General features: G+C 54.2%; 1 protein-coding gene across 1 annotated transcript; it reads left to right on the top strand.

The window, feature by feature from the left end:
* Positions 1-905: 905 nt before the first annotated feature.
* CSRP1 (cysteine and glycine rich protein 1) lies at positions 906-23,990 on the top strand. The gene is made up of 6 exons (XM_032878245.1): positions 906-965; positions 11,917-12,035; positions 17,437-17,605; positions 18,524-18,653; positions 22,146-22,239; positions 22,729-23,990. Exons 2-6 carry the CDS (start codon positions 11,924-11,926, stop codon positions 22,803-22,805), a joined length of 582 nt encoding a protein of 193 aa, XP_032734136.1. The 5' UTR covers positions 906-965; positions 11,917-11,923; the 3' UTR covers positions 22,806-23,990.
* The last annotated feature ends 1,814 nt before the right edge of the window (positions 23,991-25,804 follow it).

Below are 25,804 nucleotides of genomic sequence, written 5' to 3'. Positions count from 1 at the left end.
CTCTGTGCCCCCTGCCATGCCTGTCACAGGCAGGCGGGAAGGGCTGGGAACTAGGTGAAGATACCATACCCATGGCTAACTGCTCCAGGAGCAGCTCTGAGGGCCCTGAGCCTGTGTCTGTCATACTGAAGCTTGGAGGCCCAGAGAAAAGCTTCAGAGGAGGACCCACTTTTCAGAACTGCTGCTTTCTGGGGATGGGGCACTCTCCTTTGGGTAGTAAGAAAGATGTGGGAAAGCTAAGGGGATAGAGCTGTTGGAGGAAGGAGTTATATATGGTGGGTCACTGCTGAGAGCTTACAGGTCCTGTAGGATCTCATTTTACCCCCTACAACATCCCTGTGGATTGTACGCCTTTTACAGACGCAGAGCCTGAAGCCCAGAAGGTCTAGGTGTCTAGGTCAAGGCTTCAGCTACTAAGTGGAAGGGGCAAGAACAGAGTTCAGGCCTGTCTTACTCTGGCGCCCAAATGTGTCCAGTACACCTTGCCACCAGCACATGCGCATGTAAGACTCCACCCCTCCCCCCAAGCCATGCCCCCACCCTTTTACTCAGGGCACAAGTTTACCAGGAGTCTGATCTCTCAGCTCACATCTGCAACCTCGCATCTGGCCGACAGGAAAACCCCCGACAGGTCCAAGCACGTGCCCCAGGCGCTTCCGCAACAGCAGCGGAGGGGCGCACAGTGGGTCCGCGTGGGTGCACAGTGGGTCCGCAGGGGCAGAGCTGGCGCCTCCTGCCCACGCGGTCTGGCCGCCCCGGGTCTGGCGGGGGCAGCGCCGCCGGGCTTCGCGCCATGACATCAGCCCTGGTGTGGTGCAGTGTGCAAAGCCCACTGGTTGGCGTGGCCCGGGACACGCCTTCCCCGGAGCGGAACAAAACGGGGCGCGGGCCGGGCGCACCCAGTCGCACCCAGTCGCCGCTTCCGAAGAGCGTTCCCGCCCGCGCGCCGCGCAGCCAGTTACCAGGTGAGTGCGCCCCGGGGTCACGCGTCCCTGGCCCCCACGGCGTCCCCGGCCCGGCGCGCTACCCCCGCGGCGCCTGCCGGACTTCCCCGGCCGCCGGGCTCGGCTGGGGCGCAGAGAGGCGCGAGAAGGAAAAGTGGTGCGGCCAGGCGGCCGTCCCGGGGCTGCGGGACTAGGACAAGCGGTCGCACTTAACCAGAGCAGCGGGTCCCTTTCCGGGAGGCTCTAGGGACCTCCCGGCTCGGGGCGTCCTGGCACAAAGGGCTCCTGCGTGCGCCTGACCCGGGGTGGCCCGGCTCCCCCACCGCCTGCAGGTCTGGCCGCAGAACAATCAGCGATTCTGCGCGCCACTGACGCTCATTGTACCGCAGGGGGATGAGGGCATCCGTGCCACCCCCTCCCTCATCCTCCTGCTCGGGAAGAGAACGTGCCCGAGGGCGGGGTGGGGAAACATCTGGCTTCACGGTCCAGCCTGGGGCATCTGTGCCCTGAGCGCAGGTGTCAGTTTTTTTTCCCTCTTCCTCGGGATCCAGATGGAAGCGGCAACATTTCACCTGTCCCCGCCCCCAGTCTTGGTGCTAGCTGGAGACAATTATGCGGCCCCCCCCCCACCCCCGTCAGTGTTTTGTGGCCTCCGTCCTTGAAGGCTGGGGAACAAGAAACGAACTGGTGTTGGGCAAATTTAAAGCAAGTTGCCATAGGTTACTCCACCAGGGATTTCTGAAGCAGGTGCTGTAGCCACTCGCATAGGCTGGGGAGTATCCTGCAGCCTCTGAGCCCCTGTGCCATTGTAAGCTATCCAGTTCTGGGGTCTAGGCAGGGGACAGTAGCCTGGGCTTGGCGCCTCCCTCCCCAGCCGGCGGGGCTCCAGCCACCCACCCGCCTGCTCCGTGAGGCTGAGGGAGCCGGCTGGGCCTTTGCTCCCTGGAAGGGCTCTGCGCTGGGATCCAGCTGCAGTGGCGCCAAGGAGATCCACTGGGCTCCTGCAGAAAACGTGTCATGAAGAGGCAGCTGGGATCTCCGTGAGAGATTGCTTGCAAGGGCAACCTGGCTCAGTCTTGACAGTTGGGTCTGCTGCTTAACAGACTGGTGACCTTGGGCGCGCGAAGTAACTTCCCAGTGCTCAGTTTCCTTTGGACGTGGTGCTTCGGAGATGGGCTGCAGATGCAGAGCACGACTGTGGTCTCTCTTGTCCTCCCCCTTCCTTCTCCAAAGCCGAGGAGGCTGCGGTGTCTCAGTCATCTCAGAGTGCAGCTTGGGGGTTCCTCCTGGGATCTGGGGACAGGGGCACTGAGCTTCCCTAGCTCTCACTTGGTGGGTGCCTGCTGATGCCTCCTGCAAGAGCAACTGTCCTCAGCCCTCAGTGGCTCTCACCCTGTCCTTGCTGAAGCCAGCCTCGGGCTGCTCGCAGCTTCCCAGGGAATGACCCTTTGCCTCAGGGAGGATATCCGGGGTGGGGACAGTTAGACCAGGAAGGAAGTTTCTCCCGCAGAGGCATTGGTGTGGTCCGCCCGAGGGGGAGGGGACACTGCTCAGTACAGAGGGTCTGGGGGAGAATGGAATACAGGGGAGAAGCTCAAGATAGGGCTTAGGCCCCCCAGCTCTGCAACCAAGCTAATGAAGTATGGAAAACAGGGGTGTCACAGCCTCTGGCCTCTGGTCTGATTCAGGACCTCTCTTCCTGGCCCGGGTGTTTCCTTTTTGAATGTAACCATCTGCCCCTGGAGCCCGCCAGTGCTCCCTGGAGCCATATGGCAGCCTAGGGGTAAAGGGGGAGGATTGTGGGCAAACACTGGGTGAGTGAAAGGAGTGGTTACAGGCTTTTAGCTGAGTGGCCCTGCTGGACACTCCTAAGCCTCGAAAATGGTTTTTCCCTGTGATTAGTACTGAGAACCAGGTGAGGGGTTAGAAAAGACAGTCTGGTCCGTTGTGGAGGCAGCCTCCTTCCAAACCCATGGTCAGTCGCTGTGTTGTTACTTTTCTTTGCTCGTGTACATTTCCGATTTCTAGATCAGTTATTAAGGAACTACCTGCCATTTGTGAAACGCACTTTACAAAGGGCTTTGCTGTGGCTTATAAAGTACTTCAGGAAGATAGGGCTTTGCCTTTGTGAATGTGGATGGAGGCGGGGTTACAACTCGTGACCTCTAGGCTCCCACTCTGCTGGATGGCCAGGGAGGAGAGGACATCCCTGTATGTTAGGTTTCAGATCCTAGTGGATATGCTTTCACCAGGTCTGATGCAAGCTTGAATTTGCAGACCAGGTTTGCTGGAAAGAAAAGAAGCCTGGAAAAGAGCCTGCTTGAGAAAAAGACACACACACACGCACACACACGCACACAGAGCAGCTAGCTGTGGGTAGGGAGGTTGGGGAGAGGGGGTGCTGGGTACCAGAGCCCTTGCCTGTGGTTTCCAGTTGTCAGGAATTTCTCTGGCAATGACGTGGCTGGCCTACACAGCGCCTCAGGAATTCGTCTGACGTCGGCATTGAGTAATTGCCATGTATGGTAAAGTGTGTAAATACGGAGGCAGTTAGCATTTCCAGACTCTGGCATTTCCAGGTTTCCCCAGGGCCAGAAAGCAGCATCTGACTCCTCAGCAGTGACAAAGGAGGAAGGAATAGAAGGTTTGCAGCTGGAGCACAGGCTCAGCCCTGACGAGGCAACCAGACCCTACACTCCAGTGTGCCGGCCTGGGGTTCTTTATGCAGGGATCGCAGGGGCTGGAGCTTCCTGTGAAGTCAGCTGCAAACAACCTGTTTGTATAAGGTCTAAGTGCTAATTTGTTTTTGCTTTTTAAAAATCAATCCAGGGGGCGCCTGGGTGACTCAGTCGGTTAAGCCTCTGCTTTTGGCTCAGGTCATGATCTCAGAGTCCTGGGATTGAGTCCCACATCGGGATCTCTGCTCAGCAGGGAGCCTGCTTCCTCCTCTCTCTCTGCCTGCCTCTCTGCCTACTTGTCATCTCTGTTAAATAAATGAATAAAATCTTTAAAAAAAAAAATCAATCCAGGAAACATCAGTCAGACCCTTTAGCATGGGACCACGAGTGGTTACCTCTGGACATTGACATCATTCCAGAAAAAAAACAAAGAAACTTGATCTGTTGAGTAGCCTGTGAGACCTATTATAATATAGGGTTTCTTGTAGCAGTTTTGAAATATTTTTTAAAAAGTCGCAGACCCTCTCTCCTTTCTCCCTTGGTTGACCGTCAGATGTCTGAACTCCCAGAGGTGGAGAGCTCTGCCGTAAAGGCATTACGAGACAAGCAGGAGGAGACAGAGCACTGTACTTGTCAGCTTACTATCACACAAGGGCCATGGACATGATGTGGAAAAAGAACACTCCTGCTGGGGCCCCTGGGTGGCTCAGTGGGTTAAGCCTCTGCCTTTGGCTCAGGTCATGATCCCAGGGTCCTGGAATCGAGTCCCACATCGGGCTCTCTGCTCAGCAGGGAGCCTGCTTCCCCCTCTCTCTCTGCCTGCCTCTCTGCCTACTTGTGATCTCTGTCTCTGTCAAATAAATAAATAAAATCTTTAAAAAAAAAAAAAAAGAACACTGCTGCCACAGAGAGAGGGCTGAGCTGGAGCGACTGTCAAGTTCCAGGGTACCATGGGACCTAGAGTGATCGTAGCGCAAGGAGGCCACTTAGCTTCTCGGAGAGGCCAGCCATGGGCAGGATTGTGAAGGAATCATCTAGTGGGCTGTGTGAAGCTGGGGACAAACTGGCATTTCTTTATCGACCATTCTTCCCCCTCCCAGTCACCATGACTTTCAGGAGAGTCTGTTTCCTGGGTTTTCAGGTGTCACTCGAAGGCATGGGTCCTGAACCCTGATCAACAGGGAGCCCCTCCTTCCCTCTGTCTCCTTGGCTCCTCTCTTGACGTGGGGGCATGGAGGAAGATGCTGAGCGGCAGGGTTGGATGGGATCACAGCTCTCCTGTGTGCCTGGCCAAGTCCTGCACAGCTCAGGTAATGTGAGCCATGCATTTCTAACTAGACAAACACCTGACAGGTCTCTACCAGACCAAGTGGGTGGGGACCTGAGCCCTGTGCCCAGAAGTCACTTTTTGACCCTAGGGAATAAGAGATTTTGGAATGGGAGAGGTGGGATTTTTCCACTGGAGAAATAAAGACATGGAAGGGTTTGTCAAATCAGTGGTTTGAGGAGGCTCCTTCAGGCGCTTGTGGCCAGTGGTGAAGGATTATGCATCTCTGAAATGGCTCCTTGGACTTGAAACATGACCACACTGAACCCATCACCTTGTCCTGACTTTCATGACATTTGTGAACAGGAGGGCCTGTGCCTTTCCCTCCTATGTGAGCTGCCATCTTGAATCCCTCTTCTCAAGACTGAGGAACTGAATATAGTTCCTAATGGGACAACTAGATAGGAAGGTGTGGACAGCTTATCAGAAGAAGCCAATCCTTCCAGCCAACCCTAAGGATCCTGACTTTTTTAAAAAAATAATTAATTAATTAATTAATTAATCAATTTTAGTGGGTGGGGAGGGAGAGGGATGGACTCTTAAGCAGATTCTTGTGGGGCTCGATCTCACAACACTGAGACCATGACCTGAGCTGAAACCAAGAGTCCAATGCTTACCTGACTGAGGCACCCCGGATCCTGACATTTGAGGTGAATAGCTGACCAGCTGTTTCTAGCCATTCAGCAGAAAACTCAAGCCCTGTTCTCTCTTGAGATTAGCAACACGGTGAAGTAGGTCAAACCAGAACACAGACAGCAATGGCCTGTGGGAACGGGAGTCTCTGAAACCCACCAGGTGGATGATGTGATTACAGAGGATAGCAACGCTTCTCGAACACCATGAACAATACACACAAGAGCTTGGTGTTAAAGACACAAGCCTCTGCTTGCATCTCAAGTCGCCAGGGGGTATCTAAATCCCAAAGAAGGGCAAGTCACTCGTCTCCGCGGGGCTGACAGATGAGTCAGGAATTCTTGGTCCCTATTTGGCTTGTTATTGTGCCAGCCTTGCTGCTTCCAGAGGTGGACTAGCTGGGAAGGACGGCTGACATCTGGCCCCACAGCTGGTGTGAAGCTCACCCGGGCCAGCCCTGTCAGCGGCGCGCCTGGCCCCGAGCTATCACTTCTGCGCCCTCTCATTGCCTCCTCAGAGTGGCAGTCTTAGGGAGCCAGTATGTGGGCCAACTTAGAGACTAGAAAATTGAAACTCAGAGAGAAAAGGACGTTGCCCAAGGTCATTCATCCAGGAATGGATGAGTCCAGACCCACTTTCCTCACCTGAACTCTCCAACCTGAACTCAGACCTGGGGAACTTTCCTCCTCAGAGTCTCCCACAGGGCATCGGAAGCCAGACCTTGAGAGGAAGCCCCTGCCCCTTGTAGGGAAGGAGGTGGCTAGGGCTCCCTCCACCTGAGACTCTTCCCTGCAGGCGGGTCTCCTGGGGAGGTCCTCCTGGGGGCAGAGGGAATGGAGAGCCCACCCACAGGGGGAGCCTGGGGCCCTTCCAGTCAGTGAACAGTCATTGTTGTTGTTGTTGTTTTTCCCAAGGTGCTAGAGCCCTTGTCCCTTCAGCGGGCTCCTGAGAGGAGACCCCCCCCCCCCCGCCCCGCCAACATCATGGCCAGGCTTGAAAGAATGGGGCAGCCCAGAGGCATCCCAGGCAGATTGTCCTCACTGGCTGGTCCTTGGGTTTCACCCATTCTCCGCCCATGTTCCTGATTCCCTGGGGCCCGGCTGGATGTGGGCCCCTGACATGGAGCCAGGGAGAACAAGGAGAGGCCTGTATGGAGCTCTGGGTGTCCCCCAGAGGGAGAAGGGCTTTGTATCTGGGAACAAAACACTGCTTGGGACTGGCTCCCAACCACATGGTTAGCGGAACTTTCCTCCCCTAGGGGTATTCCTAGGGCCATGGAGTGTGTCCCCTGCTAGTTCAGGGGGTTGGCAAGGGAGGAGAGAGTCAAGCATTGGTGTACTGTGTGCCTACTGTGGGCGGCTGCTCTTACATAGGATGGGGTGACAGCCTGACAATTGGGGTGACAGGGGTCCCGGAAGGGGCTAAACCCACTTAGGAATCCAGTTCTGTTCTTTGAGCCTTGTTTTCCTTATCTGTGGGGTGGGCGTGTATTCCCCAACTCCAGGTGGGTAGGAAGGGATTGTGGATGTAACCTGGTGATTAGCAGGGACGCAGTCAGTGGGAGCCTGTCGTTTGGGGAGCTCTGGCTGTGGGAGTTCCAGGGGTGAGGCCTAGTTACCTCCTTAGAGGGAGAAGAGAACTTGCGTGGCTCCAGATGGACACACCTGTTTTTCCAGAAGCTTCCCAAACAGTGCTCCCCTCACACGTCACAGCCTGTCCTTGAAGCCACCCCCGCAGGGAAATGGGATGGCCATGGTGGGCCCCTAGGGCTGGGCGTGGGAACGTGTCCCCGGGGTCACTCAGTGGAGGGTGGCTGCCTGAGTAGAACTGGGGTTCCTGCTGCACGAAGCGGGGGAAGGGTTGACGCTGAGGCAGACAGCAACACACATAGCTCTTCTCACCAAACCGCCACACACATCCTAGGGTTTGACAGCCCTGAGCTCTTGCTCGACAAGGCAGTTGGCCCCTGGCATCCTCGGGGCGGAGTGGAGCGAGGGACTGAATGGTGGGGCATCAGAGGCTGGGGCTGGGGACAGTCCTCCAGGATCTGGGAGCTCAGGCCCTGTGGGGGTTATCTGAGGAAGGCAGAGAGAGGTCATGTGCTGTCAGAGAAAGCCTACCTGCGGGCTGCATCAGTGATGCGCTTAAGGAAGGGCCTTCTACAGTGATCCGTGGCCCATGTAGACCCGTGTGGGAGAGAACAGTCGGCCCCAGCCTCAGCCCTCCACCTGCTCACAGCTCTGCCAGGTATTCTGGGGGCAAACACAGCGATTCAGTCACCCCGATAATGAGTGAGGTGTGGTGACAGGAGCTGCAGAAAAGGAAGTGGAGACTGTGCAGAGGAGAGTCTCAGGGTAAGGGGTGTGATTATTCTCGGGCAGCAGGGAGTCACTGATGGTTCTGAGCAGGGGGGCCCTCCACAGAAAAGATCTGGCGGCTGCCTGGGCATGGAATAGGGAGGAGATTCCAGAAGCAGCACGACCATAATTGCTGTCTCTCTAGGGATGCATTCGGTTGTAAAGTAATGGGCTTAAAATGTAGAGGGAATTTGTTGGTTTGTTTAATTGGAAAATTCAGAGATAGACTGACCTTTAGGTTTGGCTGACTTTGGTGGCTTAATGATGGCACTGCAGACTCAGTTTCTTTTGTCCCCTCAGCTCTGTCTTCCCTGCTGTCAGCTTCATCCCAGGACTGCCTGTCTCTCTGGGGACAACAACCTCAGAGCTCTCACTGGGGGTAGAGGGACTTGCTTCCAGGAAGTTTTCTCGAAGGAATGGAATGCTTTTTCTTCCAGAGTCCCCCAGAACTGCCTTCTCCTATTTTATTGGTCTGAAATGGATAGCTGGCCCATCTTTGAGCCAATAACCTTGGTGGCTTAGGTTAGGTCCCCACCATGTGCCATGGCCGAAAATCAGGGTAGTTGCCAAGGAACAGGTGTATACGGTGTAGTGTCCTCTTCAAGGGGCTGCACGAGGGAGAGGTGAAGGCTGGGTTAGGGTGGTGGGAAGAAGAATGGAGAGGAGAGAGTCTCAGCACTGGTTTCGGGGGTGAGTGGGTAAAAGGGAACACACAGTGGGTTGCAGCTATGGGAGGGGGAAAGCCCATCAACATTCTCAGGAAAGGGATAATTCCTCTGTGATGGAGAGAATGGTTGTGGTACCATGAGCAAAAATGGAAAAGTCGAGAAAAAGAACAAGTCTGAGGAACAGCAATGAGTTCAGGTCCCTCACGTTGAAACGGAGGCACTGGTGGGCCATCCCGGTGGAGATGCTCACCTGAGATTAGATGTGTGAGCCTGGGCTCAAGGGAGAGGCCGAGGCCAGAGGGGTATGGAGGTTCTTGACAAAAGGGGGCCAGGATGGGACCCAAGGGAGCCCCAGCTTTTCTGATATGGGAGGTTGAAGCAGAGGGCATGAAAATGTGCCTGACAAAACCTTGCTGAAAATCCCTGTGATTGTTGTGCTATTCGAGCCCCAGTGACCCCGATGAGCCAGCACCCCCTACGGCACTTTCCTTGCTTGTCAGCCTGCACACAGTGACTGAGCGCCTCTGCTGGGTCCCAGCCCCTGCGGAGATGCCCTGCCATAGAGAACTTGTCTCTGGCTGTGGTTTTCAGTATCAGAGCGTCCCTCCCTCATTCCTCAGCTACTCCCTCGACGCCTGTAGGAACACCTGTCCCAGGTGCTGTGTGGGGTGTGCAGACTCCATCGTGAACACGAGCTAGACCTTGAGCTGAGGCCTGTGTCCACAGTCAGATGGGACGCTCTCCAGCAGTGAAAACCATGTCTCCCTCTGTCCTTGACATTGATTCTAGCTGCTACTACCAGGAGGGTGGGCTCTGGATAATGTAGCCCTGTTTTCAACATTTCGTGATACAGACAACTGGTCAGTTTTGTCCATAGGCTCTTTTGTGTCCTGAGGCAACAGCCAACTCTGGCACCGTCCCCCTTCCTTCCCAGCACCCCGTGTCATTCTAAACTTGCCACATCCAGGCTACTTCATCCCCCCAGTCCTGCACCTGTGGCTGCTTGTACCTTGCTCGGGACCCCGCCTTCCGTGAACTAATGTCATCTTCCTCCTTCAGTCACATGTCTGTTGGATGGATGAGTGAAACGGAAGAAGAGACGCTGACCCCATCAGTCTGGGGGTGTCTCTGCTCTCCCAGTTTCCATGGTGTGCGCCTGCTATGCCACTCTCTGGCGCATCAGGACCAACCTGGAGCATGGCCTCTCCTGCAGTCTTGGGCTCCTGTGTTAATAGTAATTCATAAGGGCGCCTGGGTGGCTCCGTCGTTAAGCATCTGCCTTTGGCTCAGGTCATGATCCTGGGGTCCTGTGATGGAGCCCACTCAGCGGGAAGTCTGCTTATCCTTCTGCCTCTTCCCCTCCCCCAACAAGTGCTTTCTCTTTCTTAAATAAATAAATAAAATATTTAATACATACATAAATAAAATCTTAAAAAAAAATAATTAGCGAACACTGACTATAGGCCAGGCACTGTACCATGTCTTTGACATGCCAGACCTCATTTCATCCCCAGAAAGAATCTGTGAAGTAGCTATTGCTTTTATCCTGGTTTTACAGATGCAGAAATCAAGGTTCAGAAAGACCAGTTACCTTGCGCAAGGTACACAGAGCCAGCGTGTGGGGTTCAGAATTGGACCCAGCCTGACTGGTATCATGACCTCAACTCAGAACCAATACCTAGAGCATCTCAAAGTTTGTCTCAGCATGGCTGCTTTGGACTCACCTGGGGTGCTTATTGAAAATCCAGACTCCTGGGGTGCCTGGGTGGCACCGGTTAAGTGTCTGCCTTCGGCTCAGGTCATGATCCCAGCATCCTGGGATTGAGTCCCTGGGAATCCCTGCTCAGCAGGGAGCCTGCTTCTCCTTCTATCTTTGCCTGCTACTCCCCCTGCTTGTGCTCTTTCTGTCAAATGAAATAAATAAAAAAATTTTTTTAAAGAGTTTATTTATTTATTTCACAGAGAGAGAGAGAGATCACAGGCAGGCAGAGATGCAGGGAGAGGAAGAGGGGGAAACAGGTTCCCCGCTGAGCAGAGAGCCCGATGTAGGGCTCGATCCCAGGACCCTGGGATCATGACCTGAGCCGAAGGCAGAGGCTTCAACCCACGGAGCCACCCAGGTGCCCCTGATCCAATTGCCCTTTCAAATAACACTTAACCCACTGAGCCACCCAGGTGCCCCTGAAATAAATAAAATCTTTAAAAAAAAAAAAAATCTAGATTCCTGTACTTCTCTGAGGTCTAGGGTGGTACTGGTCAATCTGATTTTTGCAGAGCCCTCGGCACTCCTGATTTTTTTTTTTTTTAATCTTATCTATTTATTTGAGGGAGAGAGAGAGAATGAGCAGTGGGGAGGGGCAGATGGAGAGCGAAGGAGAAGCAGACTCCCTTCTGAGCAGGAAGCCTGATGCGGGACTCCTCCCAGAACCCTGAGATCATGACCTGAGCCAAAGGCAGCGGCTCAACCATCTGAGCCACCCAGGCGTCCTCTAATGCCTGCTTCTATTGGGCTCTAAGGCTCGAGAACGGTGCCCCGTGTGCCTACCCACCCTCCTGCTTAAAAAGATTTCTGGTTTTATTGATGAGCTTTTTCTTACATATAAAGGAGTATATAATATCTTCATGTATGGTTCAAAGGATAATTGCAAAGTGAGCCCGCTTGGGTCAACCACCCAAGTTAAAAAAAGTCAGTGCCTTAGCAGCCCCTCTGGAGACCCTCCCTGCCCCCCCCACCCCCACAGCAGTGGGCCTTTCCCTGTCTTACAGGTAACAAGTCTAAGAGAATAGTTAGTGATCATCTTCCCTGCTTTTTCTTTATAACTTCTTCCCCATGGGTTCATTCCTTGACAATGAGAATTTTGTCTGTGAACCTTCCATAAACCATCTGTGTTTTGTGAATTCTAGTGCATCTGCTCCTTTGGCTCCAACGAGCCTCCGTGAGATCCATCCCTGTTGATACGTGTAGCGGGGGAGGGGGGGGGTTCCATGTCTTGCTTCCACAGTGTCCTTTGAAGAGTCGGTATCCTATGCTTGTTTATACCATCGAGAGTTCCCCGCCCGGGGTTGGAAACACAGCAGTGGCTCAGTGACTGTCTGTTGTCAGTACTGGGGTAGGAAGCCCCCAAGTGACAGTGCGAGATGGATGTGGAGAGCCCTCAGGAGGAAGTGCCCTACCAGGGCGGGGGTGGGGGAGACCCCACAGGTGCTCTGCCTCCCCTCTTGCCATCCTCGGTCTGCCTGTGGCTCTTCCGGCATGGGCAGTCTGGGTCTCCAGCTCCCTAGAAAACTAATTCCCATGTCTGGGTCCAGTTTCAGGATGCCGAACTGGGGAGGAGGCAAGAAATGTGGGGTGTGCCAGAAGACGGTTTACTTTGCGGAAGAGGTTCAGTGCGAAGGCAGCAGCTTCCATAAATCCTGCTTCCTGTGCAGTGAGTATGCGCCCAAGGCCCAGCTGCTGTTGCCATGGGAATGGGGACAGGGGCCTGCCCCCACAGGCTGGGCCTGTCAACACCCCAGGGGACGGGCCCCATGGGATGTAAACAGCTTGACATTTGGCTGCAGCACAAGCTGGGGCGGGAAACACTTACAGGACTCTTTGTTCTGCTCAGAAGCTGCTTTCTAAGGGGAGGAACTGGCCAGAGCTGGTGGGGGTGGCAGCCGCTCCGGGGTGGCCAGGAGCCAAACTTCTAGACTTGCTTAGGGAAACTTTCCACTCCCCTTTCTCTTTCTCTCCCTGCCACAATACCATCATTTAAGAGGAAGCCACTTTGGGTCCCGAGTTTTACCCAAATTTGGACCCAAATGATCCCTTGTTGAAGGGTGACAGAGGCTATTACTTTAAGGGGACACGGAGCCCAGAGAAGGAGCGGGGTTCTCTCTTCTTCCGCCCTCTGGGCCAGCCTGGTCACTTCCCTCACCTCCCATTTTGCTCTAGCAGCCTGGGATAAGAGGAAGATGAGCAAGCAAAGCTTTGACATCCACCCCCAGTAACCCGGAGCAAGAGTGGCTCGAAACACAAGCGCAGATGAGTAGGAAACGGGGCAACAGACAGCAAGCAGCTGGGAGCCGTCAGGTGGTTCCGGCGGTCCTTGACCTGGACAGTGTTTTCAGAGCCCCCAGGAAGCAGTGCCTCCAGGAGGATTGCCTCCCCCATTTCTAAATGATCTGATGCACTGTGGTCAGAGCGGAGGGTTCTGGTCAGAGAAAGAGTTTTCCGTGAGGGCGGGCAGAGTGGGAGGCAGGGGGATGTCTCAGTGAAGACCTGGGTTTCTGGACCCAGTGGGTCAGGGTTTGAATCTGAATTTGGGTTTGGGGATCTGCATGCTGATGGGCAAGTTACTTGGTTTCTTTCTTTCTTTCTTTTTTTTTTTTTTTAGATTTTATTTATTTATTTGATAGATAGAGATCACAAGTAGGCAGAGAGGCAGGCAGAGAGAGAGAGAGAGAGAGGAAGAAGCAGGCTCCCTGCTGAGCAGAGAACCCGATGCGGGGCTCGATCCTCGGACCCTGGGATCATGACCTGAGCCGAAGGCAGAGGCTTTAACCCACTGAGCCACCCAGATGCCCCAAGTTACTTGGTTTCTCCCTGGTTGAGTATTCTCACGATTACAGGGGAGTTAGTAATACTCACCTCATGGGGTTGTTGTGAGAATGAGCAGAAAGAAGCTTGGAAAATGAAGTACTTAAAACGCAATTCTGAATGTCCGATAAATGATAGACACCGCCCTGGACACACATGCGTGCACGTGCGCACGCATATGCGCACACACACACGCACAGGTAGACACGAAGGCACAAGCTGCTGAGGGAGCGGCAGGCCACACGGTGCCGTGACACGAAGGAGGCCTCCTAGCCCATCTGAGAGATCCAGGAAACGGGGTCCCGTCCATCCCATGTCACATGAAGCAGAGTTGGGAGTGTCCGTGGCCGTTTTGTTCCCCGGTGATTTGTGGTCCTGAGTAGGGTCACCTGGTCCCTGGGTGTTCCCCACAGCTCCACCTGCTGCAGGGCCACCCAGCTGGGAGCCACCCAGCACAGGGCAGCAGGGCCCCCCCTCCCCGCCCCGGCCTTGCACCCTGAGCAGCCAGCCGGAGTGGCCACCCAGCGGCTGCATCTGGTGAACAGGAGTGAGTGAGCCCCAGCGGGGCCTTGTTGGCCTGTAGCCCACAGAGGAGGCCGCCGACCGCAGCCTCTTGTTATCAGCAGTTAACTGCACTTAGGAATTTTCCAGCTGTTTATTTTTTCAAAGGGCTCAGCATTGGCTAGGAAGAGGGTCTGGGCTGCTGGGGTCCATAGGGCTTCTGCCTTTGCTCTCCCGTGTTGCTTAATCACTACAAGGGGCCACAGCTGAGAGGCCTCAGTCATGCTTGAGGAGGAGTGGCGGTTGGTGGCGGTTGGGGGAAGGCAGGAATTCAGGGGGTGGCATAGGAAGAAGGGAGCAGGCCTGGGGCAGGGTGTGAGGGGGTGTGGAGGATTAGAAACACTTGTGGAAAGTCAGGCCGGGGAGCAGGGCCAGGGTGGGGGCAGGTGTTATGAAAGTAACAGCCATAGGGAAAGGTCTCGAGTCTCCCTGGGGGCTCCAGGCCGGTACGGCTCCTGGGTGTCCGAGCTCAGACATGTCCCCGCAACCAGGTGTCTCCACAACTGGCTGATTCCTGGTGTCAGAGGCTCTGAGCACACAGCCGGCTGTTGCTGATTTGTTTACGGATGGAGGGAACATCCTTTCCCTGTTTCAGAGGAGTGGGTGGTAACTGTCCAGCTTGAATTAAAAAATTCAGAATGACCCTGATAATCAAAGGACGTTCCTTCCTAAGTTTCTTCGGAAGGCTCTTCCCTTCCTAAGGCTCGCAGAGAATGGGCCTGGGCGGCATTCCAGCCCTAGTCCCTTTGCTGGCTGGGCCTCTGACCATTCGGGTCCTTGGCTCTGGCTTCTCGTCAGCAGGGACCTACATTATACATTCCCTTTCCTGAGTGACTGGCACAGACAGGTGAAGACGGGATGAGGTAACCCAGTCAGGGAGAATGGCCTCTGCCCTGGGCTTGGCCTTCAACCTGGAAGCGGGAACAGAGAGGGCCTGCAGTCCAGCCCCGCGGTCTCAGCGTGGGCGGCCAGCTCTGGCCAGCAGGCAGGAGATCTCAGCTGTGCAGCTGGGGGCCGACCCCGTGGCTTCAGGCCCTTTTCTGAGCCGTAGCCAGCTCCCTCCGTTGGGGTTGAGCAACCAGCCCCATGGAAAGGTAGATGCGCTGTTTTCCAGAACCTCAAAGTGCAGGGGAAGCTCAGAGAAGCCCCGCACGCCCTCTGACCCCAGCATCTCCTCACCCACAGGCTCAAGTTTACTGTCAGTTTTTCACCCTCTTTGCCCCACAGGCTTGGTCTACCTGAAAGGGACCTTGGGCCGGCAGAAAACAACCAGGTCTGGGAATCACGCTTGGTTCTGACCTGGCCCAATTCTGTGAGCTTGAACTTTTTTGTGGGGCTCGCTTTTCCTTCCAGAGGAATCCCTCTCTGTTTTGGGGTGGGGTGAGGGGGCTCCGACCTCTCCTGGGACTGTCTCTTGCCCATATTTCAAAATAACATCAGAAGGCCTCACCTGTGGCATCTAGAAGGACATTTGTCCAACAAATGCATAACTAACCATACCTAAGACTTTTTTTTTTTTTTTAATCTTAACATTATTTGGTAGCAGTTTATTTAGGACTTCATTCAAAATTCCCCTCAGTCGGGTCTTCGGTAGAACCTCCAGGTGACCAGACTACATTACCTGGACGGAGGTGGAAGGGCGGGGGGCCTGGGGAAGGTGTTGAAAGGGGGCCGTGGTGGGCAGGAGGGCCTAGGGGAGGCCAGAAGCTGACAGGGTGGTCTGGACATGGGATCTGGAAGTCACGGCTCGGTTGGCACTGTCAGGAGCCATCTGGAGGTTAATGACTTGTAGGCCCTGCTGTCTCTTCTGGGCCGAGCTCCTGGGTCTCCAAAAGAGACCTCTGTTTCCCCAACTGCTCTTGTCGCTGCTTTCTGCCTTCTCTGGTTTTGGAATTTCCAGTTCAACTTGGGCCTTACAGGAAGCAATTCCAGGCCAACTTCTGACTTCCCGCCCTAGAAGGGAATGTTGGAGCCCTTGGCCTGTTGTTCCCTCTCCCTCCTTCCCAGGAGCCAAGCCCCAGGGGAGGTGGTGGGAAGTTCCATATTTGGGCTGCCCAGAACACTGGAATGAGGTGAGGATCTCAAGGGCAGGACTAGAGGGTCCTTATTTAGTCTGAAGTCTGCAACCTGGGGCTCAGGGTGAGAGGAGCTGGCAGAGGGCCCGACCCATTAAAGGCAAGAGGATGGCTAGTTGCAAGAAGCTGAGCTGAGAGCCTTCTCAGGGGGAGGTGCGAGGCGTGGCTTCTCTAGTGGTTTCTCGAGGGGTCCCTCTTCAGAAGGACATGTTTGAGGATGTGATCCAGTTGGGCACACCCAATCTCCATATGGAAGGAATATCATAGAACCAAATTGGGATTATAGGATAAGACATAAGCAGGTAGAGTGAGGACGAGTCTCAAGAGAAGTAGGTGGGGGCTGGGAGCATATGATCTTTTGAGGCCTGGGCCTGTTCTTCCAACTTCCTTGTGTCCTCGAGATACTAACTTTACATAATACTAATAAGAGTGGCCAACATTTATTATGCATCTACTGTGTGCAGGGTATTGTGCTAAGTACTTTACATGTAAGATCTTATTTAGTTCTCCCAACCACTTTTTGGGGTAGATATTATTGTCTGCATTTACAAAAGGGGAGACACGGAGGGGCGCCTGGCTGGCTCAGTTGGTAGAGCATGCAACGCTTGATCTTGGGGTTGTGAGTTTGAGCCCCGTGCTGGGTATAGAGATTGCTTAAAAAAAAAATTAAAAACAAAACAAAAAAAAACAAAAAGAACCAAATGGAGACGTGGAGGCTAGAAAGGCAAAATAACTTGCCTATCACACAAAAGTCACATAGCTGGAAAGAAAGAGTTGAGATTTGATTCTGAGCAGTCTCACTGCACGTGACCCCAGGCTCCAAACCATTTCACTCTGGATGGCTGGGCATAGGCCCCCGGACAAGCCCAGGAAGGTATATGGGACTCACAGGCTTTCCGAAGCTCGTCCCCTCCTACCTGCTCATCCCCCAGGAGTCAGGAATTCTCCCGAGTCTGGCCTCGGTTCTTCCTATAGCGAGCTGGTTCTGAGATCAGAGCCTCCAGATCTTGGTGTAATTAGCATGACCTGCATCTCATTTCAAGGCCCATTGTGCTGGGTACTTGATAAATATGCAACTTTTCTTTTCTTCTGGGTGCATCACTTCACCTGCCACCCGACCCCGTCGGTCCTGCCCTCCCCCCCACCCCCCCACTGGCACACAGGGATTGTTTCTTCAGGATTCCATTGTCAGAGGCAGGAAATCCTGGCCCTTCTTTCCGTTGTTTTTTCTTCTCTCCTATTGGACACGTGGTCTCTGTTGAGCAGAGCCAAAGGCCTCAGTAGGTTTCCCGTGGCTTAGGATCAGCTAGTCTGTCGCCTCAGATGAACTGAGGGGCGCACTACAGCCTGGCGGGGTGTGAGGGTGGAGGGGACGGAGGAAGGCGAGTGTGGGCTCTTGTGAGAGGTGGCTCGGCTGGCATTCCTAGAATGGGGCCACGCAAACCCACTCCCTCCCTCTTCCCAGCTCCTTGGCCATCCGACTTCCATTTCCACGATGCTCCTGGACGTTTGGGGTCTGGAGAGTTTCAGCCATGAGGGGCTTGGGGGGCAAGCGGCTCACCCCAATGTCGGCTCACCCCAATGTCAGCTCACCGTCCTCCCTTCCCTCCCCAGTGGTCTGCAAGAAGAATCTGGACAGCACCACTGTGGCTGTGCATGGCGAGGAGATCTACTGCAAGTCTTGTTACGGCAAGAAGTACGGCCCCAAAGGCTACGGCTATGGGCAGGGCGCCGGCACACTGAGCACCGACAAGGGGGAGTCTCTGGGCATTAAGCACGAGGAGTGAGTACAAGACTCTTGCTGCCCCCTTCCTTGAGGTCTGTCCTCCCACCCCAGTGTCACACACATTTGCAACTGCTTTTGGTTCAGCCGTTGAAAGACTCAGAAAGCCATTGATTTCCAGGGAAGTCCTATAGTGGCCCACTGGGTGTCAGGCCAACGAGAAGAGCTGAGGGTCCACTGGGGAATAAAACAGGTGCGGTTCCTCCCCGTGTGGAGAGTGCAGCCCATGTTTTCATAGGGGTTAGAGCCTAGAGGGGCCCCAAGAATCACTTGGTCCAATGAGATGAGAATCCCCAGCCCAGACTCAGTGGCTTGACTGGGGGTCTCATGGGCGCTGAGCCGGGCTCAGCAGTAGAAGCACTGGCCCACCCGCCTCTTTCTCTCGCCATCTCTCACCCCTGCACTATGGGGCAGCCATCTCCCTTCCTTGGAAATACAGCCGGGTTTCACTGGCACTCACTAACCTCTGACCTGTTGAAAGAGTGGCTTTTGGCAGTCTGCCTGGCCAGCATCTTGACCTTGGGGAAAATGGGCAGAAATGACAGATGAGTGAGCACATTTTAGCCAAGGTCATCGCCCCGGAGGGAATGATTTGTCAGCAGATTTCTCCTGGAAAGAATCTAACAGGCCAGCTGCAGGAATGGGAAACAGAGGAGGGCAATTCTTAGCAAATGAGCTGCTCACTGATGCCCATGTTTTAACTCCGTGGCGGGAGGTAGTAGATTGCTTTGGGGAAATCAGCATTTTGCTGAGCCGGGGTCTGTCCATCTGTAAAATGGGAGAGGACCCTGGGGGCTCTGGCGGGGAGAGTCGCCCCCTAGTGGGCATGAGATGAAGGCAGGGTTGTGCCCACACAGGGCCAGCCCCACTTGACCCCCTCCATGAAAGTCATCTCACCGCATGTCGTTGCCCATGCAGGGCCCCTGGCCACAGGCCCACCACCAACCCCAATGCCTCCAAGTTTGCACAGAAGATTGGCAGCTCTGAGAGGTGCCCTCGATGCAGCCAGGCAGTCTATGCGGCTGAGAAGGTGATCGGTGCCGGGAAGGTAAGGTGGCTTCTGGGGAGATGGACTCAGGGGAGAAGGGCTGGGGAGACACCTTCTTGAAATGTGGGTTCCAGGACTTTGCATGTTGGGCCCTGGATCTGATCAAGGGAGACTGAGCACTGGGCTTTAACTCCCTCCCTTCTAGGGAAGGAGTAACCCTTTGTCCCCATGGGCTGCTTGTCCCTCTGGCTTCCTGTCTGCAAGGACTGAAGAAGTCACACATGGGCTCCGGGGACAGGTGGCTTGGCCAACATTCTTCCTGAGGATAACAGGCCTGCCGTTGATGAAACTGATTATTAAATGCTTAAATGCGATTTATAGGGTGTTGTAAAGATCAATCTGTTGGGTTTCAAAGGAGCCACAAAATTTTGTGGGAACATGTCTCTTTCTGGGAAGAAGATCCACAGTTTTCATCAGATTTTCAAAAGGATTTGTGATCCCCCAAATGTTCAGAGCCACTGGAAAATCCACATACATTCCATATTGTAAGACCTGGTCTGTGGGAAACCCATCCATGTACCCCTAGGGCAGAGCTTTTTTAAGATTCAGGGCAGATCAGAGCCTCCCAGGAAGCTTTTGCAAACTATTTGTGACTGCCAAGTATGCCTTTCCCCTGTGGACCCCGAACCCCAGAGCACAGTAAGAATCACAGTAGTGAGCCCCCGTCCCGGTGAAACCCTGCCTCCCAGAGAGGCTGCAGTGGAGAAGAAGCAGGAGAAATGGCAGTCCCAGACTAGCAGTCAGAGAATCATGGAAGAAGCATCCTCAGTCTGTGGCCGGAGAGACCCAGACGGAGGAGTGACTCAGCTAAAGTCACATAGCAAGCATCAGGAATGGCTGGGCCAGGAACCTGTCTGCAGCTCTTCTGGCTTTGGGTGACGGCTTTCAAGTCTTCTCCACCTTGAGGAAGGGGCCCACGACCAATGGACGGGGAATTGACACTTAAGCCAGATCATCTAGACCATAGCAAGCTCTTATTGTAGTCTTTACAGTCATGGTTGGAGTAGGTACTATTATCCCCATTTTACAGGTGAGGAAGCTGAGTGTCAGAGGCATTAACTTAATTTGCCCAGATCTTCCAGCTTGGCAGTGGCTAGGCTAGGAGTCAAGCCCAGGTCCCTCTAACTTGGAAGCCTGTGCTCTTACCACTCTTAACTCTGCTTCAGGCCTCTTAACCTCTTTGAACCCATTTCCACAGCTGTACAATGGGAAATGAGAACCCATTTCCATAGCTTCATGAATCCTGGAACCATGACTCAGACCGTGGACCCTAGGGGTGCCTGGGTGGCTCAGTCAGTTAGGTGTCTGACTCTTGGTTTTGGATCAGGTCATGGTTTAAGGGTCATGCGATCAGCCTACATCGGTCCCCGCACTCAGAGGGAGTCTGCTTAGGATTCTCTCTCTCTCTCCTTCTGCCTGTCCCCCTGCTTACACTCTGTTTCAAATACATAAGATCTTCAAAAGACTATTAAAAAAAAAAAAAAGACCTTGGACCCTAGAGAACCCTTAGTTTTGCCACTTACTTTACACTCTGTTTCAAATACATAAGATCTTCAAAAGACTATAAAAAAAAAAAAAAGACCTTGGACCCTAGAGAACCCTTAGTTTTGCCACTTACTAGTTGTGTGGCTTTGGACAAATCACTGAACCTTTCTAAACCTTCCATCTGCGTCTGTAAAGTGAAGCAAATGGCCATCCCATAAGACAAAGCTGTTTTGCGGAAGAAAGGAGAGACTGTTCTGGGGTCCCCAGGGCAGTCCCCCCTGGGGTGTGCTTAGGACACTTTGCCATTGCTGTTACTGTTGGTGCTATTATTACTGTTACTGTGTACTTTGGGGAATTCTTGTGAGGTCAAAATGATGGTCCTTGCCATGAATTAAGTGATATGAAAGTGGGAGATACTAATCTTACTTTGCAGTTGGTATCTTTTGTGCTCATTGTGTCTCACTAGGAGATCCGAAAGTTATAAAAAATAGCTGAGAATCCCTGTGTCCATTACCCAGACAGGGTCTAAGTTAAGCCTGTAACTCCTGAGGGGTGGGGATAAGAGAATTTTGTATTCAAGTGGAAAAGGTCGGGAGAAGCTCCCACCTCTCTTTGGCCTTGGCCAGGAAAGAAATATCGAGGAACAGAGGTGCTTTTGGGTGCTGAATGAGTGAGCAAAGGGATCCAGGGTGTGTGGAGGGACGGCAAGGCCCCATGAGGCGTGGGTGGGGGCCCGCATGCGTTTCAGCCCTGCCCCAGCCTGGAGAGCTGGTGTAGCAGCTCCTGCTCCACAGAGGAGGAGGCGAAGACTGGGACAGAGACGGAGATCTGGCCCCCCCCACCTCAGCTCTCCAGACCCCCCGCTGTCCCTGAGGCCTGGGAGGAGGAGCCAGCGTGCATGGGTCAGGCGGCCAGGAAGTCTGAGGGGATGCAGCTTCCTTTCTCATTCTCCAGCCTGGCAGTGCTGAGGGAGTCTCTTTGACCTTAAAAGGCCTTGTTTTGTCTGGCCGGCGTGCTGCCTGTCCCTGGCTTTCTTGGTTTCGCAGAGCTGTCCGTACAGCAGCGGCGTAGCCGGCTCATTGTTGCTAATGGGAGCGGCGTGCTGAGAAGTCTTCGTGTCTGGGCTGGCTCCCGTCACTGTGGGCAAACCCGGGCCCGCTCCTTCCCCAGCAGGGTCTCAGCCCTGTGCTGCTTCCAGGCTCCTCTTAGAACCCCAAAGGGCCTTCTGTGGCCCTTGGAGAAGCTGCACTCCTCAGGCCTTCCCCTGCTGGGTTCGGTGCCCTTCACAGAGCCCTTCTCCTTCCAGAGTAATATTCCACACGATGGCCTCAGGGCCATCTGGCCTCTGGGCCCCGGCCTGTGCCGGGCTTCTTACCCTGCCAGAGCTGCCTAGTCCTCTCAGCCGCTGAGTGAGGGAGATACCAGCAGACCACTCTGTGAGAGGGAGTGGCTTCCGGGCAAACAAGGAGCCCAGTTCTGGAACAAATCCCAGTTACAACAGCCCTTGCCGTGCCCTGGGACTGTCCGCGTGTATACACGCATCTCGGGCCCATTCTGCAAAGGTGGGCACAGGGGTCTCCCGGAGGAGGAAATGGTGGAGGCTGTGCGGGTAGTAGTTAGCCGTGCCAGGACGAGTCTGAATCCCACGCCCACACCTCCGATCCACAGGCAGGATGGGCCTGGCGAAGGCCTGTGCCGGCCTGTGGGGGGACAGCTACCACAGTGGCCGTGCCACCCCCTTGCCTGCCCTTCGTGGCGGAGCTGGTACCATTAACCATCCAGCCATAGCGACACATGCTTGGAGATGGTATGAGGTCTTGCGTGGTCCGTGACCTGCTTCCTCCACTGCCTGACCCCATGGGCCACATCCTCCCACAGTACCAGCGGAGCAGACTTCGGAAGTGTCTTGAACCTTTCCACTGTTCTTACGTCAAGGGGAATGGGGCTGTGGGGTCAGGGATGCCCTCGTCCCTGGTGGCAGCCTTAACTGTTCCCTTCCCACCACAGTCCTGGCATAAGTCCTGCTTCCGGTGTGCCAAGTGCGGCAAAGGCCTCGAGTCCACCACCCTGGCCGACAAGGATGGCGAGATTTACTGCAAAGGTGGGTGGTGTCACCTCTAATGCGAAGGTTGAGCAGTCTGAGGGGGTGGGGGGCTAACTAGTTATGCCCTTGCTAAATGTAAACTGATTCCTGGCCTTGGGGTCAATGCCAGAGCTTCTAGAGACCCTTCACTTTACAGATGGGGAGACAAGCTCGGAGGGGAAAGATGCCTTGGCCAGAATCATAAGGCAGATACGGGCAGGATGGGGCCAGAGCCTGGGTTCCCAACTCCTCGCCGGATGCCTTGATGGCAGATAGGGCTTCTCCTGTAATTTCAGCAGCAGGGAAGTGGATATAAGCATATAATGTGGAGCCAAAGACCTCCTCACTACTGGGATTGGGGTGCCACAGAGGTGACAGGAGCTGAATGGATTTTGCTGCCCCGAAGGCCTGGCCAGGTGCCCAGGGTGGAGGATCTTCAGTGGGAGGGCGCTGGGAGGTGTGGCCTGGGGGAGAAGGAACTGGGCCTCACCCCTTCTCTCTTCGCAGGATGCTACGCGAAAAACTTCGGACCCAAGGGCTTTGGCTTTGGGCAAGGAGCTGGGGCTTTGGTCCACTCTGAGTGAGGCTGCCGCCATCCACCACACACTGCCCACTCCCGTGCTTCTCATCGCCGTTTCCTTCCCAGCAGCCTTGGCGACCTCCTGGATTCCTCCTCCCTCTCAGCCCCGCCACGCATCACTAATGACTTGAACTTGGGTGTTCGGCTCCCTTTGGTTTGGAGTCTGCCTGAGATCCCACTCCTCTAAAGGGCTCCCTCTGCCTGGGATGTGACACCATCACCAGCAGGAGACCTCAGTGTTTTAGTGCAGGTGGGACTGGGCCCGTCTCCCCACACCCTGCCCCACAGTCCTCTGTTCTTAGCCTGTTAGGCTGAATGTCCATCATCAACTTGCCAAGATCCATGAGCCCACGTCTCAGATCCCAGAGGAGCAGTAGCCCTGGGGGAGAGGGAAGCAGGACCAAGATGGGGCAGAGGAAGCTGGTGGTTCATTAGACCTGAGATTCTCCTTTGCGGGTAAGAGGGTAGGCTTCTTGGTGTCCCTCAGGATAGGCCTGGGGAGTTCCAGTTGGGGAGTCTCTGTGGATGCAGAGGGTACACAGACAGGGCCATGGACTGTAGGGGCTACTTGCCTCTCTGGGCCTCTTCCCTTTGAGGTTCTAGGGACCTGGTGTTCTTCCCCTCGGGGTGAGGAAAACAGCCCAGGTCTGAGGACCCAAAGTCAGGGTGTGGTCTGACCTCCCCAGGCGTCAAGTTCCTTGTTTGGCGGGCGCCCCAGTGAAACACCTCCCAACACACACTTTCATATAACAGTGGCCCAAACCTGAGGGTAAATAGCTCTGCCCCTAACCCCGGTCCCGGGGCTGTGGTGGCAGCTCCTCCCCGTCCCAGCACAGACCAGGCCAGTGCTCTGTTCCTGCCACTCCTGCTTGACCCTTAAGAGTTGGAGGGAGGCACACACGGCCTCAGTCTTCATCTGGACACTGCTTGCCTATGTGCCCGGGTCCTCAGGACCTGCCTGCCCACTCGGGACCTTACCCCGGCCACCCTGCCCTTCTCTGGCCACATCACTCCCCAACCCTTCCAGGCCCCAGGTGAGGAGCAGCAGGAGGAAGGGGAGGGGCTGGGCCTCGATGCTCCCAGTGACTGAAAGGACTACCGTACGCGGAGGAGTCACCCGGAAGGGCTGCAGGCACGAGCTGTGTTCAAGCTGACTTCTCACCTGGTCAATAAAGGTCTTAGAACAGAACTCTGGTGTCTGGATCCCGTGTCTGTGAGAGTACAGCTAACCACCCGGCTGGGAGGGAGCTTTCCTGGAGCCATCAAATTAGCCCAAGTTCAGGTGGAAATCGATACGATTTGTTCCTGTTTTTCTAAGCACTGCTTACGTTCTAGATCCGTTCTAACCAAACCACACTGCCCGGAATCATGACTTGACCAGCCCAGTCCCACTGCCTTGCTGGCAGTGGCGGCAAGCCGACTGCTGGCAGTCCCGACTCCCACATCTGGGTGTGAAAACTATGTGAATTTGGGCATTTGAGGGGCTCAGCGAGGCCCCAAAGCTGTGCTCAGAACGTCTCCCAGCTTGGAAAACCCCAGAGTGGGAGGGAAACTCAGCCAGAGGAACTTCCACGTCACACCTAGAAAGTTTACTTCTGTCCAGGAGGGATGGAGTGGAGGGGCCCAGCTCAGCATGCTGCGTGGTCCCGGCCCTGGCTGAGTCTATCTATCCTGGCTGCTCTAACAATACCACGGACTGGTGGCTTATAAACGACAGAGACGTATTTCTCATTGTTCTGGAGACTGGGAAGTCCACAATCATAATGCTGGCAGATTTGGTGTCTGGTAAGGGCCTGCTTTCCTAGTTCACAGCCAGCCACCTTGCTGCTGTGTCCTCACATGGCAGAAGAGACAAAGGAGCTCCCAGGAGCCTCTTTTATGAAAGCACCAATTCCATTCTTGAGGTCTTTTGTCCTTACGGCTTCATCAGCTCCCAGAAATCCTTCCTCCTAATGCCATCACACTGGGGATAGGTTTCACCAGATACATTTGTGGGGGGACACAAAATTCAGTCTATAGCATTCTGCCCCCGAACCCCCAAATTCATGTCCTTTTCACATGCAAAATACATCCATTCCATCCCAATCACCCCAAAGCCGCATCTAGTTCCAGCATCAACTTCAAGTCTAAGCCCAAAGCCTCACTGAGTGTCATCTACAGCAGATAGAGGGGAAGACTCCAAGTACGAGTTATTACAGGCCAATTTCCTCCCCAGCCATGAACTTGGGAAAAAACACATTCTGTGCTTCTCAAATACAATGATGGTGTTAGAGGATTTTTTTCTTTTATTGCCCACAGGTCTTGGTCACACTGCTTTGAAACATGAAGAGGTAGACCAGAGGAAGAGTGGTGGACAGCAAAGCAGGTTTATTGAGTGACAATACAGAGATCCCAAAGAGGGAGGGGACCTTGAGAGGGTTGCCGATTTGGCCTTTAGGTCTAGGGGTTTTTACAGCTTGTGGGCAGACTGTTAATCTGATTACTCATTCTTGCGCCTGTCACCCAATCAGGTTTGTATCCTCTACCTATCATGTGGGAAAGGGCGGAGGGCTCCTTCCACCCGTGGTGTAAAATCCTTTTAAGGGTGGTTTCCTCTTAGGGCGGGAGCCCCTTGTCCCTGCCTATCCTCCATTAGTGGGACACACTAAACAGTGGAACACACGTAGGATAAACAGTTCCTTTTTTTTAAGTTTTTTTTTTTTTTTTTTTAAAGTAATCTCTACACCCAACGTGGGGCTTGAATTTACAACCCAAGGTCAAGAGTTGCATGTTCAATGGACTGAGCCAGCCAGGCACCTCAGATAGACATTTAATTTTTTTTTTTTTTTAAAGAAAGGTGTGCCTGGGTGGCTCAGTGGGTTAAGCCTCTGCCTTTGGCTCAGGTCATGATCTCAGGGTCCTGGGATCGAGCCCCGCATTGGGCTCTCAGGGAGCCTGCTTCCCCCCACTCTCTGCCTACTTGTGATTTCTATCAAATAAATAAAATCTTTAAAAAAAATAAAT

The sequence above is a fragment of the Lontra canadensis genome, unplaced genomic scaffold (assembly GCF_010015895.1).
Source record: "Lontra canadensis isolate GAN:19392208 unplaced genomic scaffold, GSC_riverotter_1.0 scaffold63, whole genome shotgun sequence".
Classification (NCBI taxonomy): domain Eukaryota; kingdom Metazoa; phylum Chordata; class Mammalia; order Carnivora; family Mustelidae; genus Lontra; species Lontra canadensis.
Note: the sequence above shows the minus strand (reverse complement) of the source record. Positions and strands in the feature narration are given on the sequence as shown.

What these genes read in the sequence shown, in the direction of transcription:
- CSRP1 (XM_032878245.1), top strand. Translation starts at nt 11,924, where the DNA reads ATGCCGAACTGGGGAGGAGGCAAGAAATGTGGGGTGTGCCAGAAGACG. An exon ending in AGGTGATCGGTGCCGGGAAG is followed by an intron (nt 18,654 to 22,145) that starts GTAAGGTGGCTT and finishes TTCCCACCACAG; the next exon opens with TCCTGGCATAAGTCCTGCTT. An exon ending in TGGCGAGATTTACTGCAAAG is followed by an intron (nt 22,240 to 22,728) that starts GTGGGTGGTGTC and finishes CTCTCTTCGCAG; the next exon opens with GATGCTACGCGAAAAACTTC.